The 20153-nt window shown below is 36.3% G+C and overlaps 1 protein-coding gene across 4 annotated transcripts in view; it reads right to left on the bottom strand.

The window, feature by feature from the left end:
- TBC1D32 (TBC1 domain family member 32) overlaps positions 1 to 20153 on the bottom strand; it is a 186469-nt gene that overhangs the window by 64994 nt on the left and 101322 nt on the right. For all 4 annotated transcript variants that reach the window (XM_027087576.1, XM_027087586.1, XM_027087557.1 and 1 more), the window contains 3 exons: positions 7945 to 8067; positions 6512 to 6620; positions 5669 to 5765 (listed from right to left, as the gene is read on the bottom strand). In XM_027087576.1, coding sequence (XP_026943377.1) covers positions 5669 to 5765; positions 6512 to 6620; positions 7945 to 8067 — 329 coding nt within the window. The remainder of the gene's footprint in view (positions 1 to 5668; positions 5766 to 6511; positions 6621 to 7944; positions 8068 to 20153) is intronic.

Below are 20153 nucleotides of genomic sequence, written 5' to 3'. Positions count from 1 at the left end.
CCAATGGCCTGGCAGTCAGTAACCTTGTGAGTTATTGCTGTGCTTCTGCTACTCTGTTGGCCCTGTTAGGAATACTAGAAACACACAGGCAATGACCACCAACAAAAAAAACAAAACAAACAAAAAACAAACAAAACCCACCACCACCACCAACTTACTCTCCACTTTGAAGACACCAGCCCCAACGAAGTAAATATATTTCCAAACAGTTTCTTGATAAAGACAGAAATTCTACAGTAGTAAGGTATATAGGATACAGGCATAATCTAGACTGCTGATTTTTATAATTCAGCCTGAATAAACATTATAAAATAAAAAATAAAGTGAATGGAAGATGCTAGAAAGGGAAGTAAGAAGAGCTTATTTTTCATTTTATTAAGATATTTCTCTCTGATGCTTTCAATACCCAGAGTACACTATCCAACTCCTCAAGCTATTTTTATTTCCCAGTATGGAAGTACTGAATTTCCCTTCCTCCTTAGAGAAAGAAGTACCCATCCTGAACACATCAAAATGGAACATATACTAGTGGCTAGGGATGTTATAACTCCTGGGAGATCTAATTTTAGCTTAGGAAAACAAAAACAAAAACAAAACAAAACAGATTGCTATCTCACAATCTTCCTGCTTCGTATGGGAAAGGAATTATGAGTTAATCTCTAGTAGTGCATGCTAACAGGTACTTGGTTTTAACCACCATACAAACTCTTCTTTCTCCGACTCCCCTTCCCTCTTTCTTGTCTTCTGCACAGGAACAATAACTTACCATACTAACACATTTCTTCCTACTTTTCTCAACTCTCAGATAACAGAGAGATGATATTTTGGAATAGATTTTTATGTATGATGATTTAGGTATGTTCACATATGTGACATATGTACATAAATAATATTAATCAGCTTTTAAAGGGCTTTTACATTTTAATATGGTGACCCTAAAAATGAATACAAAGAAAAATAACTGAACCAAATGATGTCTCAAGATTCTTATTCACAGATGAAGATAAATCATCTAATAGCTAACACCGATACCAAGGAACTAACAAGAGGCAATTTAACAGATGAGGAAATGCTAAGTGTAGCAAGAAGGATAAATCTAGAAGCTGGGACGCAAATTAGGTGAATGTCACCATGTGCACACAACTACAGTGATATTTTCCACAACGATGAAATGATATCCCAAATATTGAAGTGCAAATGACTAGAATAACACCTATCAGAATCAGTGAATTATTACCTCTAAATCTAAAAAGCAAGTATATGAACACTTGCTTTTAAAATAGCTATTTGTATCTTAAAGTATTGCTTAAACAGTATTTTTTTTTTTCTTTTTTTTGCGGTACGCGGGCCTCTCACTGTTGTGGCCTCTCCCGTCGCGGAGCACAGGCTCTGGACGCACATGCCCAGCGGCCATGGCTCACGGGCCCAGCCACTCCGTGGCATGTGGGATCCTCCCGGACCGGGGCATGAACCTGCATCCCCCGCATCGGCAGGCGGACTCTCAACCACTGCGCCACCAGGGAAGCCTGCTTAAACAGTATTTTTAAATGCATAATTAATGTTTAACATTGAACAGTTTAACCAGGAACATTACTTTCAATTTAGACTTGTATCTGCTAGAAATACGTTTGGCTCCATTATTCTCACTGAGGTTACAGAGATATCATCACTGTATTCTCTTACGTACTATCAAAATCAGATGTGCTTCTGATTTCCTCTCCCATTTTCTGCCATTCTTCTACGAGTATAGGGTGAGTGATACATTGGCAATACCAGAACGACATATATTTGATTCATATTTGACTCAGTACGTACCTATGCAAAATCGCTTCCTGAGGTACCTCTTTGGCTATCCACTGACTGGTACCTAGATCATTCTCTCCTGCTTAACAAGAACCACAATAATGCCAGGACCACCATTAGGAGGAAGTATTAGGTACTGCTGTTAAATTGAGAATAATGTCTTATTCAAACACTTGTGTTTTAGGTACAAACAGAAAGGCAGCTAGAAGTTGCTGTCCAATATGGTGGGAAAATATGAAGTTAAATAAAGAAAATTGAAATTGTACTAAATTAAAACAGAACATGTGACAGAAAGGCAGGCACAAATGAGTTGGGCCTTGTAGGCTATAGTGGAGTCATGAGAGGGTTTCAAGTAGAGGAGTTAAATGATCCAACCCACATTTCAGTAGCCATTCCTGTGGCTGCTGTGTTGGAAACAAACTGAACAGGTTACTACAATAATACAGGTGAGAGACGAGGGTGGTAGTAGATGAGTGAAAAGTGGTTTTATTTCCGATATGAAGGATCAAGAGCGTTTGCTGACACATTAGATGTGGGGTTATGAAGACAGAAGGAGTCAAAGAAAACCTTCAGGTTTATTGCCTAAAGAACTGGAAGCATAAAGTTGTCCTTTTTGAAATGAGGAAGAATACCAAGTATCAGAAATTTATCTCAGACGTGTTAAATTTGATATGTTTATTAACCGTCCTAGTAAAGATGTCAAGTAAACTGATATGAGTACACACTCAAGTAGAAATACGGGTTTAAGATATAAATCAGAGTGTACTGGACGGTATCTTAGTCATGAGACTAGACAAAATCCCCAAAAGAATAAGTACAGACAAAAAAAAAAAAAAAGAACCGAGACCTGGGGCACTCCAAAGTTTAGAGGTTGGAGAGATGTGAAAGATCCAACAAAAGAGATGAAGAATTTGCCAGAAATGCAGCAGGGGGGGAAGAAAACTAGATAATGTACTTTCTGAAAGCCAAATAAGAAAATTTCAAAAAAGAGAGGCATCAAACATTTTAAGTTTTATTTGTTTTTTTTTTTTTTTGCGGTACACGGGCCTCTCACTGTTGTGGCCTCTCCCGTTGCGGAGCACAGGCTCCGGACGCGCAGGCTCAGCGGCCATGGCTCACGGGCCCAGCTGCTCCGCCGCATGTGGGATCCTCCCAGACCGGGGCAGGAACCCGCATCCCCTGCATCGGCAGGTGGGCTCTCAACCATTGCGCCACCAGGGAAGCCCCAAACATTTTAAGTTTTAATGCTGGGTGTAGTAGGATGAGGATGAGATCTGACCTGTCGATTTAATCATGGTAGAATGGTAAGAGTGAAAGCCTGATTAGCTTTCAAGTGGATTCAAGAGAGCATGGAAAGAGAATAACTACAATATTAAGATTAGACAACTCCTTCAAGGAATTTTGCAGGAGGAGGACAGAAATGGGATTGTAGAGAGGGGAAAGTAAATTCAAAAGAAGATATTTTAAATATGGAAAAATTAACAGCATGCTTGCTGGCCTGTAGGAAAGCTATAGTGGAGATCCACACCCAACCCCCACCCACAAAAAAAGCAATAAAGAAAAAGGGAGAACTGTTAAAAGCAGTATCTTTGCAAAAAAGAGGATGGAATGCAGGGCACAAATGGAGAAACTGGACTTTGTAATTAACATTTGCAGTTATATTCATAGTAATACGAAATCTAAATTGGCACAGATGCAGCCGAGTGAGCTGACATGTATCAGGAGCACATGGAAGCTGACTGTTTCTATTTCCTCAGTTTAAAAAAAAAAAGGAAACAGAGTTATCATCTGATAGGAAAGACTGGGAAGAGGTTAGGAAGGTTTGATGAAAGAGAATATTTGAAAACAGTCATCTAGGAGACTAGGAGAGTAAATGGACCTGTGGACACACTATATGACTGCCTGGCAGCATTACAGGCTTACAGAGGTTAATAACCATTCTGCAGTTATCTTCTGGGCTAGACAGATAAGCTATTATTACTCCCTTTTCTAAATCACTTATAAGAGTAGAGCAGGGAAAAAAATTATACTCCTCTGAGCACTGATTCCTAGGAATCGATTTTTTTTTTTTTCTTCCTTCTCAGGGAACTATCCATTTAATCTTACTTTCTGATTTGTCTGCCTTGGTCATTTTAAAATAAAGCATATATTTTTTATCAAACTATTATACTTTGAAGAAACAAACTATCTAATATGGCAGTCACAAAGTAAGACTGACAATGAATGAATTTGCTGTTCAAAAGAAAAGATATATTTGTTTCCAAGCGAAATTTAGCAAAGGTAATGATGCTATATGGTAACAAGGAAAAGGGCTGAATGCTTGAGGCACGAAGAATAGATCATATGCTATACATCATCTTATATCCGGTGCTTAGTGAAGTACCTGATAATCAGCACTCAAGAAACATGTTGAATAAAGGAATGAGGAGGCGAATACATAATGAAACCTAAAGACAGAATGACAAAATATAAAGACTGATTAAAAAGACTGAAAGTAGGAGAGGAAGACATAAAAGACTGGGTTCACTGAAAGATGCAAGTCAGTGGTAAGAGTCCAAAATGATATTCTTTTAAGAGTTTCTTCTTGAAAAATACTTAATATTGCTCCCACATCTCTGAATTAGGTCACACGAGGAAAACATACGGCAAAATTTTAAAAGTGTATTAAAAAGACAAATATTAAAAACTTTAAAAAATCCCTCACATTCTCTTTCCCTAACCTAGGTAGACAGAAAACAAATAGAAATTTGTCTGTGTGCAATTGTGAGATACATAGTGTATATCTTAAACACTGGATAGAAATAAAAACATGTATCAATTGATGGCCTCTATTGATTGATTTAAGGCAAGTAAACACTGGGAAAAGTAAGTGGCTTATGAAGCCTCACATAGAAGAAAAATTTCTTATTTTTCAACAACCACTCTGTGGAATCTAACCTACATGAAATGAATTATATATGTTATTTCTTTCCAATGCAAGTTTGATAGTACAAGGAGATCATGTTGATATTAAGATTTAACTTCTCAAATTAATGGTTTAAAATCTTCATATTTCATCTTAGAATTCTCAAGTCTAAAAACTGCTTGAATTTTTATTGCTCTTATGATAAAGTCTAAATACCTGAACTTGAGGTACCCTGGTCTTACGGCTGAACTTGGCTTACCTGCCTAAGACTTATCTCTGGTCACTCTTGTCCTCACAGTCCAAATCTCATACATCCTTGAACTACTCATGTTTCTTAATATAATTTGCTCCTTTTAGTCTCACTGCTGTTTCCTCTGTCAAAAACACTCTTCTAATACCCAGAAAACACCTACTTCACGTCTCACTTTAAACTCAGTGCTCTTTGGAAGAGCATCTGCTTATGTGCTACACTAGCAGGCTACACATTTTTCTATATATTTAGTTCCTATCACACGGTACTACCATACAATTGTCTAATTACTTGAATGTATTCCCTAAAAGGTCATAAATATCAGATTTTTTATTTTATTATATTTATATAACATTTATATTTTAAGTCCTGAGCACACAGGACTTACGTATGGCACACAGATATTAAAAAATATTAATCTGTGGAATAAAGTTCTATGTATCGAGAATTAATTCATCGAAAATCACTAATTCCCTTTTTTAAAGCAAAAAAAAGGTTCTGATAAGAACTATTCAGCATCATACAAATAATCATTTAGTAAGGAACATGTGAAATCATGAAAACTTACAAAGAAACAGACATATATGGATTCAGGTATATGAGCTGAATGAAAAATAGTATTAATCTCCCTTCATAATACTTTATCTTTTTTCAAATTATAACAAAAATAAAAAGCAGTAAAACATGGCACTTGATGGTAAATGTTTTACCTTGTTTTAGATCAGCATTTCTCGTAACACCGTCTGACAAATAGCAGTTTGGTAAAGGGTATGATGAAAACATTGGCCAAGGATATGGATCATCACCCTAAAAAAGAAGACAGATGACTTTAGGAAGCAGTTTAATATTAAATTTTAAGACCTTCTGAAATATCACTTAAATTGGCTTTTGTTTCATAAATTCCAGAGTGGTAGCATAACTAACCAAAAGCTATCTGACATTATAATTCAACACTCTAATGGATACTAACTAAAATGAAATATAGAAACAACATTAAATAAGTACTAAAGACAAATATAACTTGTTGTAGCAACTAGACTGCTCACAAAACTATTTCTCTTATGCTGTCAGTCATTTCTAGCTCACCATTCTTGGAGTGAAGTACTTAATATAACAACAAACAACAGTAAAAATAACAAAAAAAACCCTTCAAGAGAAAACCAAACTCTATGGATACTGATGAAACGAGAGGTACTCAATATAGCCAATGAAACACAATAAGAATTAGTCATCTAATAAAAATCAGGTATCATGAAGGGGAAAGATATTAAAAGTGAAAAAATTTTAATATGTGTTCAAAGACACACAAGGAAAATGACAAGTTTTTAATAAAAGAATATCCTACTCTGCAACACAAACTACCACTCAAGACACCTTGCCTTGAAGAATGCTATTTTCATTAGAAAGTGTTTACTTGCATCCTAAAGTTTTTCTAGTAACAAAAGTTCAATTCTGTGATGTGGATATTCAGAAGTTGTTTATTGTCACTTGAGCTGGCTACCTTGCTTCAAAATGTCAGAAAAACATTCCCCCCTCCTCTTTACTCCACTTACCTTCTCTAGTATCCTTGGAGGCAAAATTCGTTCCATTGGCCCCCCAATAAGATTTATTCTAACAAGAACATGATTTCTCTCCACTGATAAGCTATCAATTATAAAATCTCTGAAAAATAAATATATCAATTGTTACTGCCTTAATTGAATATGATTTTATTTTAAGATCATGTCAGTGGAAAGTAGAAGAAACAAGCAATACAATTTCTATAGAAGAGTCTGAAAAATAAATTCACTTTTTATCTTACAGCTTTCTTAGCTACAGAGCAAAGAATTGGAGATATAATTCATATAATGAGATGAATGAGATTAAGAATATTTCCTTGATAAATGTCACGTTATAAAGAAATGGGATTAAGATGTGCATTATTTCCACACCAACTCTATCACATTTTAAAATTTATTCATTTTATTTATTTTTGGCTGCATTGGGTCTTTGTTGCTGTGCGCAGGCTTTCTCTCTAGTTGTAGAGAGCCGGGGCTACTCTGCCTTGCGTGGGCTTCTCATTGCCGTGGCTTCTCTTGTTGTGGAGCATAGGCTCTAGGCGTGCAGGCTTCAGTAGTTGTGGCACGCAGGTTCACTAGTTGTGGCACACGGGCTTAGTTGCTCCGTGGCATGTGGGATCTTCCCGGACCGGGGTTCGAACCCGTATCTCCTACATTGGCAGGCAGATTCTTAACCACTGCGCCACCAGGGAAACCACATTCTTAGTCAAAGTTCCTTTAAGTTCTAGACCCAGTGACTTAATTCAAATTCTTCACTTTGTATCCTCCACACTTCCTGCAGCTGTTAATACTATCCTTCTACATCAAACATAGAGTATTCAGTAATGTGGCCTGGTATTCTATACTATTTTTCCAAGGTCTAGCTAGAGTGGAGGCACACTTTTTTTTAAATTACAGACACAAAAACAATGCCAGCTATTGAATGTGTGTTCAAGATATGTCAACCGAATCAAGGTAATGGTAAGTATGACATATTAATAGAAAAAAGTTTTCAAGATATTACCATAACCTCGTTTTGTAATAATCAGAATTTATAACTATGAACTAACATAATTAAGAGAATGAAGTAAAAATTGCCTCTATAAGGGACACAAAAATCAAACTTTTTTTTAATGGGTCATCTTTCACATGAGTCTGAATTTAAAGCTGATACAACTTAATAAAGTTAGGACTTAACTAAAAAACAAAAAACTAAACAGAAACTTAGAAAGTAGTACTCTGTAAGCTGTCTCCAAGAACATTGTCTACAATCTTTTTAACTGTGACATTTATACTTTATTGCCTTTTACTCTTATTTAAATCTACTGAATTCAGATAATGGAAAAACATTAAATAAACTGTACAGAAAATTACTGCCTCAACAGAACATCTGTAAAGAGAGCTGTTATTGTCTCTTAATTATTTTATTATTATTATTTTTTTTTTACCTGTGACTGTCAGAGGTCTCTAAGGTATTTTCTTCTTGAGCATTTAGTAACATTTCAGATACTTGATACTGAGCCTCCAATAGGAGAAGAGTGTCTAGATCACAGCATACCACACTTAATAACCTAAATAAAAAGGAACAATAAAAGTAGATTTTCAAAAATATATCCTAAAAGTTTAGAAACTTTCTTGGTGTCTCAAACCAAGAGACATGGAAATAAAAATTTTGTAAGAAAAATCAGGTAGTTATTTCAGATATATTTTTAATCATTTTGAATAATTGACCTCAAAAAATTTTCTAATTGAAATATCATTTAAAGACCATGGGTTATTTCTAATCTAGTTTAAAAATTTATCTAAATCTAGGAATAATAAATTTTATTCTCAACTGATACTTAATTTAAAAATTAATTAGGGAACATTAGCAAATCTATAAAAACTACAAATTGCCACCACTTTTTACTCAATTAAATACAGAAGGAATGACAGAATCATCTTGCTACCAATCCAGGAAATATTTATTAGGTGAAATGTCAATGGCTAACTTTATAATTGTCAGATAAAGCTGAGAACACCAAAACACAATGATCTATCTTAACATTACTAAAAGTAGAAATCATGAGGCTCCTATTGTGATGCAAGAGGATGTACAGTGAGTGCACCATCTACAAAATATTCTTGTCAAAAAAACAGAACCTGAAACTAACCAATCCTAGATATCTCATTATCAGTTTATACTGATACAAGGCTCAGAGAAATATGTAAAAAGACACCACAAGAGGGAAACAGTCAACACAAAAACCAGAATTTGGAGAATACTAAACATTATATATTTCTTCTGGAAAAAAAATGTTCATAAAAAAAGAGGGGATAAAGGAAGTTATAAATTAAAAGAAAAATAAAATGAATGTGAAGATTTTGTTTTGATCATGATTCAACCAAAAACTGTGAGAATGCATTTTGAGTCACACAGGAACTACCTCCAAGGTATGTTAAGTAAAAAAGAAGAGGCACAAGACATGCATAGTGGTAGCGTTTGAACCAAAATGGAGAAACATTTGAATACATATTTAAGTACATATTTGTTTCTACGTAGAATCCCTCTCTAAAGACAAAAAAGAAACTGGTAAGAGTTATTAGCTGGGCAGGGTGGGGGGGGGCGGTGGTTGGAATCTGACAGACTGAAGGGAATATACTTCTCACAGTATATCTTTTACAGTTTTTGAATTTTGGTGCAATCACATGTTTTATCTAGTCAATAGCATCCATAAATAGAAAAATGTTTGGTGGATGCATTTAACAGTCAAAAATGGCAATTCAATATCACTCCCCAGAACCTGGCTAAAATAACCAAATTTATCCAAAACTAAGGGAAAATCTACTATCAATTTAGAGAAACGTTCCATACTTAGTTTATAAAAGTAAGAACATTTGTGCTAGATGAAATGAAAAGAATACTTAGACTTCTAGTTTAAAGATGGTAGTGTAAGTTGGTATTTCCCTTTTCTCAACCTAGAAATAACCCCAAGGATTGAGAAGGAAGGAAAAGATCATAAAAATGTTTAGCCACAAAATGAGCTGAAGGACAGTCAAGGGCAATCAAAATTGGGCAAAGACCACTATGGGAAGGAAAGAAACTGAGAAAGGATGTCATGGCTGCCCATGAAAAACAACAGAATTCATTTCTCAAAAAAATTCATAAAAACAAAATTTTCAGAAATGAGGAGTATACTCAGATGAAACTCTCTGTTTACAATAGTGGAAACAGGATACACGAGACAGAGGCAGGAAGATCCCTGGTCCTATTTTGGTTCGTAGTAATAGAAGAAACAAGGTAGAACACGGAGTCACAGACAAATCAATTATTAGTTATTGGTTACAGGTTATAGAGACAATTATTAATAATTAAAACTGACTACATGCATAGTGAGATTGGCAGGGACAACACAAAAACATACACAGACCGAAAACTCAGGCCCACAGAAAAAGTTCAACTAACTGGGAACATGACCATAACTTCTCTTCAACATGAGCCTCATGTAAACAGCTGATAATGAAAGAACTCACACTCCTCCAAAAACAAATACCACAGGACGCATACAAAGGTGCTCCAAGAAAAAGGAGGAAATAACAGGATGAGCAGATGGCAAATACAAACACACAGGGCAGCCATTATACACTCCAAAACTATGACCAAATAATTGTCCGTGAATTCTTTAAGTTATATAAATGTATCAAATCAACAGGTTGTATAACTTACAGAATATTATATTACAATTATCTCTCAACTGAAAAGTTTCATAAAGCAGTAGTCTCCAGTAAGCTCTTTGCACAAAGTAGAGCTGTATAAGCACAGGGAAAAAACAGCAAAACAACCAGAAAAGATAAAACATGAACTGGCAGAGCTAAGGAAAGAAGCAGAAGAACAAAAGTGTCACAGAAATTAATGCACAATTAGAAATAGCAAAAAAGAACAGATGCTGCTAAAAGCACAATAAATGATACAGGGAACAGAATGAGAGTGTGAAAAACATAATGAAAATAAAGAATTTAAACTACTGATTTCTTGAAGAGAAAACAGAAATAACCTAACAGGATACATCTTTAGAGATACTACTCAAATTCCACGAGAAAAGCAACCATGACAGCATGTCCAGGGTAAACTGAACCAAGAGTCAACACTGAGACAGAGCTATTAGACTTAGAGAAAGAACCACTGGGGTATCCAGGGAAAAAGGTAAGTCACTAACAGAGTTGGGGTTGGGGGGAAGGGAATCAAGCTGTTCTCAGATATACCCACAGCAACATTCAATACCAGCAGGACAATGAAGCAATACTGGGAGGAGGTCTAACACCAGATAGTAACACACATTACAAAGCTGTGAAAATTTTAAAAGTGTAGTAATGGCATGAATAAACAAACGAAAATTCAAACAGATGCAAATATATAGAGGAATTTAAAATATGTCAAAGGCAGATAGAATTTCCTGGTGGACGGAATATGTGGAGCAAAAAGAAGAAAGATACCAAGGATGACTTCAGATGTTTTGTTAGAAAAATAAGAAGGATCAAGTTGTCACCAACTAGGTAATAAGGCTTTAAGTTATAAAGGTTTAGGGAGGACCTAGTAACCTTTCTACTTTCTTTAGGTTACTAAATCAGTGAACAGGTAATGAAAATAACCTCAACATCCTCTAGTTTATGATTTGAAAAGAGGAGTCTATAGACTCTAGATGGACAATTAGACGATCCAAGGTGAATTAGAGTAGCTCTGAAAGCGGATCCATGCCTGGACTGAATTCTCATTAGAGAATGAGTAAATAGAAACTTTAACAAACGATGTAAGACTTTTAAAATCCTACAAATACTAGGAATAATGTAAGGTTAGCAAATTGGATCCAGCAGTAAATTAAAAGAATAGCATACTGTGATCAAGCACCGCTCATTCCAGGAAGAAAAGGATAGTTTAATATTGAAACATCTCCTGATATAATTCATGACATCTATATGTAATAGAAAATATATAATCATCTGACCAGATGCTTGAAAGCTACTTAATCTAAGATTCAACATCCACTCTCTACTCCCTGTCCTCCAAAAAATAGCATTCCCATTAAGGTCATGAAAACAGCAAAACTGTCCATTATTTAGCATTGTTTTAGAAGTTTAAGCCAATGCAAAAAAGATAAGAAAAAGAGGAATGCTATCTGAGAGGAAATAATGATGTTCATTATCAGAAGATGATAAAACTGTTTATTTGGAAACTACCCTTCCCCATGACATAAAATTCAATTTACTTGATTTTAAGAAATATTGGTTGAATACCTACTAAGTGCCTATTACTGTTTTAAGTGCCAAGGATACCTCACTGAACACACATGCACAAAAATCCCAGTCTTTATGGAATGCTAAATACTAGAGGAGGGGGACAGTGAACAACAACAACAACAAAAACACAGCATGGATACAACTAAAGCAGGGAAGTGAATAAGGAGTTGTAACAAGAGAGCAGTGGGGATAGATCACTGTAAGCAATTTCAAATAAGGTAGTTAGGAAAGACCTCAGCAAGAAGGTGACACCTGAGTAAAGACCTAAAAGAAATGAAGAAACAAGCCATGGAGCTATCTGAGGGATAAACGTTCCAAGGCAGAGCAAACAGCTTGAGCAAGGGACTGAAGGTTGAGAGCATGACTGGCATGTTTGAAGAACAGTATGCCATTCTCGCTGGAGTCTCTCTACTCTGCTGGCTTTGAAGAAGCAAGCAGCCATACTGGAGAAACCCATGTGGCAAGGAACTACAGGTAGCCTCTAAGAATTGAGGGCAGACTTCAATTAACAAAGCTGCAAGGCCTCTAGCCTCTAAGCAGCAAGAAAACATGACCCTCAGTCCTAAAACCATAAGGAACTACATTCTGCCAAAAATCTGTGAGTTTGGAAACAGATACTTTCCTGATTGAGCTTCAAAAGAGATCACAGCCCCATCTGACACCTTGATTGTAGCCTTGTAAGACTATGAACAAGGAACCAAGCAGAGAGAACCAAGTAGAGAGAAACTGAGGTAAGTGTGTGATGTTTTAAGCCACAAAGTTTGTGGTAAGAGTTCAACAAAATGGCTCCACTAACAACCTAAAAGCATTTAAAGGAGAATAGTTAAATGAATTAATAATTGGTATATCTATACAGTCTCAGGCATTTATCTCAGATATGGTGCTTACCACGTCCTAAATTTATGTGACATATTTAGTCTCACAATAACTCCAAGGAAGGTAGAGTTACTGTCTCCATTTCACATACGAAGAAATGGAGGCATAGAGAGGTTACGAATCTTGTCTAAAATCACTTTGATGATGTGGTTCCAGAGTCCATGCTCTTAAACCACTGGGTGATATTGCCACATACTGTAGTATATACTGGGGAACATAAGGCTACAAATATTAAACTAACAAAAGATATATAAGACCTATGAAAAAAACCCCGATGTCCTAATGAGAGTAATTAGAGAATACTTAAATAAAATGGAGATATATACAATGTTTACAGATTGGAAAACTCAGTATAAAGATGTCAGTTCACTCACTATTTATCTGTAGATTCAATCCAAGGATAATTAAAATCCCAGTGGGTTGATTTGTGTGACAAGATGATTCTAAAATTTGTATGGAAAAAAAAGGACTAAAAGTAGCCACGATATTTTTGGAAAAGAACCAAGTGGGAACAATCACCCTATCAATTACTGTAACATATTATAAAGCTATAGTAATTAACAGAATCTAATATTTGTACAAGGATGAACAAAATCCAACTGAATAGAATAGGAAGTTCAAAAACATACCTTTGAATATTTAGATACGTTTTCTGTAACACACAAAAAAATTATGTATATATATGCACACAGAGATACGTAGCTAATGTTCCACGTGTAGTTGTTTATAATAGCCAAAACTAGAGAACTATAAGTATCTCAAACGTCTGCTAGTAGCATAATATATAAACAAAACACAGTATACTCATGCTATGGAATATCATATAGCAATGAATATTGACCTTAGAAACATAATGCTACATATAAAAGGCCAGATGTCACAGAGTATACAGTCTATGCTACCACTAAAATAAAGCCCAAAAAGCAACAAAATTAAATGTATTTTTTTGGAAATACATAACTAAGTAGTAAAAATATAAAATAAAGTAGTAAATACCATAAAAGTCAGAATAGTGGTTACCCATTAGGGAGATGGGAGGCAGTCATGATCAACAAATGCATAGTACTAGTAAGTTCTCTTTGTTTACTTGACTGGGATTTTATGTAGACATTTATTCTACAACACTTTGCTAAATTTATGTTTATATTTTATGCAGGATTTATATTTTTAATATTTCATAAAAAACTTGTGTCATGCTTGGGTGGATAATGGGAAAAAGTACAGCATTATATCTATAAGAAATATAAACATGTGTGCAATAAATGAAATCGAAAACACCAATAAAACAATGCATACTTTAATAATTATGCATAAAAGCCTTGATAACAATGAGTGCCATTTACTACTCAATCATGTAATCATCTAATAAACAGATCTTAATGTTTCATTAATTACATCAGCATATTTGTATAAGCTAGCAGCTACAGTAAACATGGAAGAAAAAGCCAGTTGAGTAAGACCATCTTTTTAGCCTAACCATGAGGCTAGGTTTACAAAGTGAATTGGAGTGTTGTGTGCAGATTATTTTATATCCATTAATTTTTGAAAAGTGACCATAAAAACATGTTTCAAAACTTACATATTATTAGGCTTACAAGTAACAAATTGTGAAGTTTAAGTTTTGTTGGCCCCAACCCAAATTTCCCGAAGTTAAGAAAAAAATCTGCTGCTTATTTCAAACATAAAGTTAGTTATATCAAGAAGTATTCCAAAGAAAATCAACAATTATCCAAGATGAATCCAAATTCATTACTGGATAAGTGCTTTAATGGTATATTTTCAGTTTTTTATGGACAGATAAAGTATTAAAAATAAAGTTAATGTAAAGATATCAACGGTAAGTTTCACAGAAGAAATTTCAAAGTGTTTGTGAATATGTATGTGTATCTCTCTCTCAGAACACAGAATTAGATGGAGACTACCTACCCCAGGCACAAACCCCCTCAGGTTGTTAGGTGTTATAGGTTACTTTCATCAAAATAAGAGAAGTTTCTGTACACCAAAAGACAGACAGTAATCACAGACCTTAGCTATTCATTCTCTATTTCATACAATCCTAAGCAATATGCAAATATTACAGACACTATTATAGCCTTATGGTTCCCAGGAACCCAAACAGTCTAGCACTCAGGGATATGGTGTTGCTGTTTGAAGGTGGTGAAGACATAAGAGTTTGTCTGCCTGCAGCAAAGCTTTTGGAGGCATGACATGACTATTTAAAGTGGGAAAGGATCCAGGCCCCTGTAGTAACTCCATGAAAGAATTTGTATACCTGTGTTGATATTCAATCAGATCTACTGCCTGGGCTTCCCTGGTGGCGCAGTGGTTGAGAGTCGCCTGTCGATGCAGGGGACGCGGGTTCGTGCCCCGTTCCGGGAAGATCCCACATGCTGCGGAGCGGCTGGGCCCGTGAGCCATGGCCGCTGAGCCTGCGCGTCCGGAGCCTGTGCTCCGCAACGGGAGAGGCCACAACAGAGAGAGGCCCGCGAACCGCCAAAAAAAAAAAAAAAAAAAAAAAAAAAAAAAAAATCTACTGCCTTATTTGAGTCAGGTTTATTGATGACATCTAATAACAGCTTTCTCACCTCACCTCAGGCACTGAAGGCTAGGTCCCTATATTAGACACTTTATACTGCATTGCTCAGTCTGCACATGTTTCCTGCCTTAGTGTATCTGTTAATTATATGTAAGAAAAGACATAATCAGGATGAAGTCTCCTTAGGAGAGTAAATTAACAAAGCCTCTAACTGAGAAGATACTGCTAATTTGGCCAATGTGAATACCAGGAGCAGTCTGCTTTCACCCAACATGGACAGTAACACATCTTTCATTGTAACAAAATTTAGTCCAGGGCAGCCTTGACTGTCCTATCATCCCTCAGGTCATCATGAAAAACTACTCTACCGATGATATGTTAACTGGACCTAGGTGAAAAGGAAGTATCTGGCATTCTACATGTTTTAGTAAAAAAAAAAAAAAAAAAAAAAAAAATAGGTGTGCCAGAGAGTGAGAGATCCAAAAAACTGGGACATTTCATTGGCATCTCAGTGAAGTTTCTGAGTTCTAGTGCCCTAGAATGTCAAGATATCACATGTAATATACATGATGTATTATTAAATCTTATACTATTTACCACCAAGGAAGTGACATAATGCATGATTTTAGCCTCTGTGAGTTTTAGAAGCAACACCTACAATATTTGGGTATGCTTCTCTGATTTATATCAAGTAACCCCTAACTATCAACTTTATGTGACCTAGAGGCTAGAATAAGATCTGAGGCAGGCTCCAAATCTAGAAACTCTATCACTTGAGCCTTTAATCCAGCAGATTCAATGTTCAAACTTAATGGCTGATTAGATACTATACGGAGCTTCTAGCAAGGGGCAATACAAGATACACACATGGTCTCCTAACATTTTGGAGCAAATCCATGTTCTCTTTGTTAAATAAATATTCCTGTTTTTTGATCCTTATTTGATAAACAATGTCTAGCCCCTGCCACCATGTCTACTTTGCTCATAAGCCCAGCTGAGTAAGCACTAGGGTAGCTGAGGAAAGAGGCTGAGCCAAACAAAAGGGATTATTTTACCTCCTTTGCAGAAGGAGAGATCAGAGCATTGACATGAGTCAAAAATACTCCCTCAAACTGAGTGTATTCTCAGAGGATCATCTATATACCTCTTCCACCAATCTTCTTAAACCAATCCTCCAAGTGCTTAGAATAATACCTGACACACAGTAAGCACTGTCATATTTGACATTATTATTATTATGCTTTTGCAGGAAAAGTCTTGAGATATATTACTGGTAGATACATAGGGAAAAACTAAGCAGATGGAAAAATAATGCCTTATTAATGCTAAGAAAAACAAATTTGGGGAGGAGAGGAAATTGAATGATAATATATCTCTTGAACTGACAGATAATAACATTTAATCTTTTTCAACACAATACCGCTTCCCTTAGCTGCACTTGTCTCTGATTCACGATTTCCAGAAGGTAAACCTCCAATGTTCTGCCGAAGTTGGGAAGAACAGTAACCTAGGCTGAGTGGGTAGGAATTGAGAGAATGTGAGGGCATATCTAAATCTTATAATTTGAACTAATCCTATTATTGAAAATCTTAGACTTTCACACCTAATCCTCTATTTTCATCTCCATTTTCAGTGGTGTCTCTAATTCCTAGTGTTTCTAGAATACTGTGATAAAAAGTTGCTTCTGGGCATTCCCTGCCAATTTACTTTTAGCTTTGCTGACCTACTAAATCAGTTACAACTTACCCATTTGTTTTGTAGCTCCCGACATTATATTGTGAATATCTCCATCCCCCAATCCTTTCTGAAAAAGTTATCTCCATCAAAACATGGGAGTAAGCCAAGAAATAGGAAATTAAATCCCAGGTAAAAGAGAATCCAAATCAGAAGAGAGAAGAAGCAATTCCCAGGATGACGGTGAAGGGAAATCCCAGGAAGGCTGATATACAAGGCTAAAAGATCCTCCAGTACAAACACATGTGATATAAGAAAAAAAGATAAAATATTACCTGATGTCCTTTAGTTTATTATTCACAAATATGAACAGGATATGGTCCCTGCCTTCAAGAATGTAAAAACCTTGAGACTATAAAATATAATCGGACAGAATGGTTATAAGGCCCTTGACATTTATGTTGCAAAACAGCAGTCCCCAACCTTTTTGGCACCAGGGACTGGTTTCGTGGAAGACAATTTTTCTATGGACTGGGGTGTGGGGGGGAATGGTTTCAGGATGATTCAAGCGCATTACACTTACTGTGCACTTTATTTCTGTTATTATTACATTGTAATATATAATGAAATAATTATACAACTCACCATAATGCAGAATCAGTGGGAGCCAAGAGCTTGTTTTCACTTGCCACTCACTGATAGGGTTTTGATATGAGTCTGCAAGCAATTGATTTATTATGGTCTCTGTGCAGTCAAACCTCTCTGCTAATGATAACCTGTATTTGCAGCCGCTCCCCAGCACTAGCATCACCGCCTCAGATCGCCTCAGGCATTAGAGTCTCATAAGGAGCAGACAACCTAGATCCCTCACATGCACAGTTCACAGTACAGTTTGAGCTCCCGTAAGAATCTAATGCTGCCGCTGATCTGACAGGAGGCGGAGCTCAGGTGGTAATACGAGTGATGGGGAGCAGCTGTAAATACAGATGAAGTTTGGCTCGCTCACTGCTCATCTCCTGCTGTGCGGTCCAGTTCCTAACAGGCCACAGACCGGTACCAGGGGTTGGGGACGCCTGTTGTAAAACAATGCAATGTATGGGTCAGGCATTATATTCTCTGGAACCAGACCATCTGGGTCCAAATACCAGCTTCATTAATTACTAGGTGTGTCATCTTAAAAGGCTTAACTTCTGTGGCTCAGCTGAGTCATTTTAAAAAATGAAGCTAATTAGAGTACCTATTTGATAGGGTGGTTCTAAAATTAAGAGATTTAAATGTGAAACTAATACCAGTACCTGGGACATAATGAGCACTATACAAGTGTTATGCAGCAGCAGACGTAGTATATATATATATTTTTTTAGGACAGTCTGGAAATACATTAGTAGATACACAGAAAATGAAGCAAATGGGAAAAAGCCATGCAATTGTTAACTTCAGAAAAAATAAAGTAGGAAAAAGGAAATAGTCATAGTATACTACTTGGTCCATAAATGAATAATATTTATATAGACACAATAATGTAAACTTCCACTAGTGATTTAATCAAGATTGTGATGAAATTATAGAGCAGGGAGAGAGGGAGAGCAGAGGAAACCTAAGTCCTAAGACTCGAAATTCTTTAAGACAGGAGATCAGGAACTTCTCTGGTGGTCCAGTGGCTAAGACTCCACATTCCCAAGGCAGGGGGCCCAGGTTCGATCCCTGGTCAGGGAACAAGATCCCACATGTCATAACTAAGAGTTCACATGCCGCAACTAAAGAGCCCGCATGCTGCGACAAAGATCCCACACGCAGCGACAAAGATCCCACACGCAGCGACAAAGATCCCACACGCAGCAACAAAGATCCCAAGTGTTGCAACTAAGACCCAACGCAGCCAAATAAATAAATAAAAAATTTAAAAGTATTCAAAAAAGAGATCAAATCTAAATTTCAAAAATCAAGACATAGTATATAAGCATGTTATTTTAAAAAAACCAAATAACTCAGATACAGAGAACAAACTGGTGATTGCCAAGGGCGGGGGGGGGGGCGCAAAATGGGTGAAGAGTGTATTCCGTATTTGAAAGCTGCTAAGACAGTAAATCTTAAAAGTTCTCATCACAAGAAAAGAGATTCCTGTAACTATGTATGATGATGATCTTAACTAGACTTTTGTGGTGACCGTTTCACAATACATACAAGTATCAACTCATTATGTTACACACCTGAAATTAATACGTCATGTTAATTATAGCTCAAATTATCCAGGACAAAAACCTCATTGTGCCTTAATTAGTGCCCTTAAAAGACAGGTGTTCAAGAAAATAATTTGCACGCAGCATATAATAAGTGTACAACTTTCTTTAAAAAAGTTTCCAGGCAACTGTTTTTAATCAACAGATTTAGCAAATGAATGTTAAACAAATAACCAAAAAGTACTTGGCAATGTGGTAGACATGAAAGTAAAAGAAAATGATACTCCCTTGGGAAGTTTAAGTTTTAGTCAGAGACAGAAATAAAATTAAGAATGTGTGAATGACAAAAAAGGCAAAGGACATTCAGGAAAATTATCAGAGTGTTCTTATAATAATAAGTCATGGAGAAAGTAATTCATGAAGCAAGCTTTTCCTTGAAGGATGATCCAAATTTGTACAAAGACAGCAAAAGTGAAGACAATATTCAAGACAAACAGGTATAGAGGCAATAATAAACACTGTGCTTGAGGGAGATAAGTCTAACTTACTCAGAGCATTAGTTCAGGCTGAGTAAGGTGGAAAATATTATACACAGGAAAGGTGGAGATATTCTGGAGCTCCTTGACAGGCCCATAATAGAGTCTGGAATTGCCAGTTATTTAAAATGGGAAGATGGAGAGCTTTATAAAGATGCTATTCTCCGGCTTCCCTGGGGGCACAGTGGTTGAGAGTCCACCTGCCGATGCAGGGGACACAGGTTCGTGCCCCGGTCCGGGAAGATCCTACATGCCGCGGAGCGGCTAGGCCCGTGAGCCACAACTACTGAGCCTGTGCGTCCGGAGCCTGTGCTCCGCAACAGGAGAGGCCACAACAGTGAGAGGTCCGCGTACCGCAAAAAAAAAAAAAGATGCTGTTCTCTTTTGCATTAATTACCTCACATTTTTCATTATCTTAAAATCCAATTCCTCACTAGGTAGCCAAGTTAAAGAGAATGAGAACCACATCACATTTACACATTATTACATCTCCCACATGTAGCACAGAGCATACTGTCTAAAAGTGAATTATAATGCTCAAACTACTTGAAGTGTTTTATATAATCTTTGTTCTTAAGCTC

The sequence above is a fragment of the Aethalodelphis obliquidens genome, unplaced genomic scaffold (genome assembly GCF_003676395.1).
Source record: "Aethalodelphis obliquidens isolate GAN/ISIS:26980383/991018 unplaced genomic scaffold, ASM367639v1 scaffold3, whole genome shotgun sequence".
Classification (NCBI taxonomy): Eukaryota; Metazoa; Chordata; class Mammalia; order Artiodactyla; family Delphinidae; genus Aethalodelphis; species Aethalodelphis obliquidens.
This window is presented reverse-complemented; position numbering and strand designations above follow the sequence as displayed.